This window comes from Octodon degus, unplaced genomic scaffold (genome assembly GCF_000260255.1).
Source record: "Octodon degus isolate 3935 unplaced genomic scaffold, OctDeg1.0 scaffold00012, whole genome shotgun sequence".
Classification (NCBI taxonomy): Eukaryota; Metazoa; Chordata; class Mammalia; order Rodentia; family Octodontidae; genus Octodon; species Octodon degus.
This window is the reverse complement of record NW_004524588.1, coordinates 15229341-15230072: the sequence shown is the minus strand read 5'-3', so window position 1 is coordinate 15230072 and position 732 is coordinate 15229341. Positions and strand designations below refer to the sequence as shown.

Genomic DNA, 732 nt, shown 5'->3' with positions numbered 1-732 from the left:
CGTGCGCCACCACACCCGGCCCGGTGCCAGTTCTTCAGAAAACTTTTTGGGAGTCTGGGATAAACGTACTAGCCGGGATGTGGGCGCCGGCCAGGGGACATGCGGGCTTCCGCCAGCAGAGGGCGCGCTCGCAGCAGCCTTCGCGCCCGCGGGCTTCCCGGTCCCGCGCACGCTCCCGAGCGCGCCCCCGCCCCGCGTCACGTGACGCAGCCGGGACCCCCGAGCCGCCCGGCCGGAGCCGAGGTACTTTCGTTGCAGGCGGCCGCGGAGGCTGCTGCGGGTGCAGCTGCAGAGGCGCTTCCGAAGGAGCGGGGAGCTGAGGGGTCGATGCTCCCTGCTCTCAGTCAGGTCGGCTCCCGTGACCGTCTTCCCGTTCGGCGCCGCCGTCGCCCCGAGCGCGTATATGCGCGCTTCCGTGAGGAGAGGCGCCGGTGACCATGTAGGAGGGCGGCGGGAGGAAGCGCGGGTGCCGGCGACGCAGCCGCCCCCCGCCGCGGGGGCGGCTGGGGCCGCGGGCCGCGGTGCGGACGCGACCTCCGCCTGGGGCCTGGCCCGCAGCGCCGCAAGTCTCGCCGCGTCTCGCGAGAGCCGAAGTTGCAGGAACATGGCGACGTCTAATCTGCTAAAGGTAAGACCCTCACGCCCGCCTGGACTTTCACCCGGGGGCGCCGGGCGCCGCGGCTCGGGAAGGCCCTGGCCCGTGCGCCGCGGCGGAGGGCGAGCGTGCGCCGG

General features: G+C 74.2%; 2 protein-coding genes across 2 annotated transcripts in view; both read left to right on the top strand.

Annotated features, from left to right (window-relative positions):
• LOC111815172 (thioredoxin-2, mitochondrial-like) overlaps positions 1-205 on the top strand; it is a 32791-nt gene extending 32586 nt beyond the window's left edge. The window contains exon 5 of the mRNA XM_023709478.1: positions 73-205. Within this exon, the coding sequence (XP_023565246.1) occupies positions 73-205 (133 nt within the window). The remainder of the gene's footprint in view (positions 1-72) is intronic.
• Cul5 (cullin 5) overlaps positions 48-732 on the top strand; it is a 107613-nt gene continuing 106928 nt past the window's right edge. Inside the window, exon 1 of the mRNA XM_004626223.3 lies at positions 48-628. Coding sequence (XP_004626280.2) covers positions 404-628 — 225 coding nt within the window. The 5' untranslated portion in view covers positions 48-403. The remainder of the gene's footprint in view (positions 629-732) is intronic.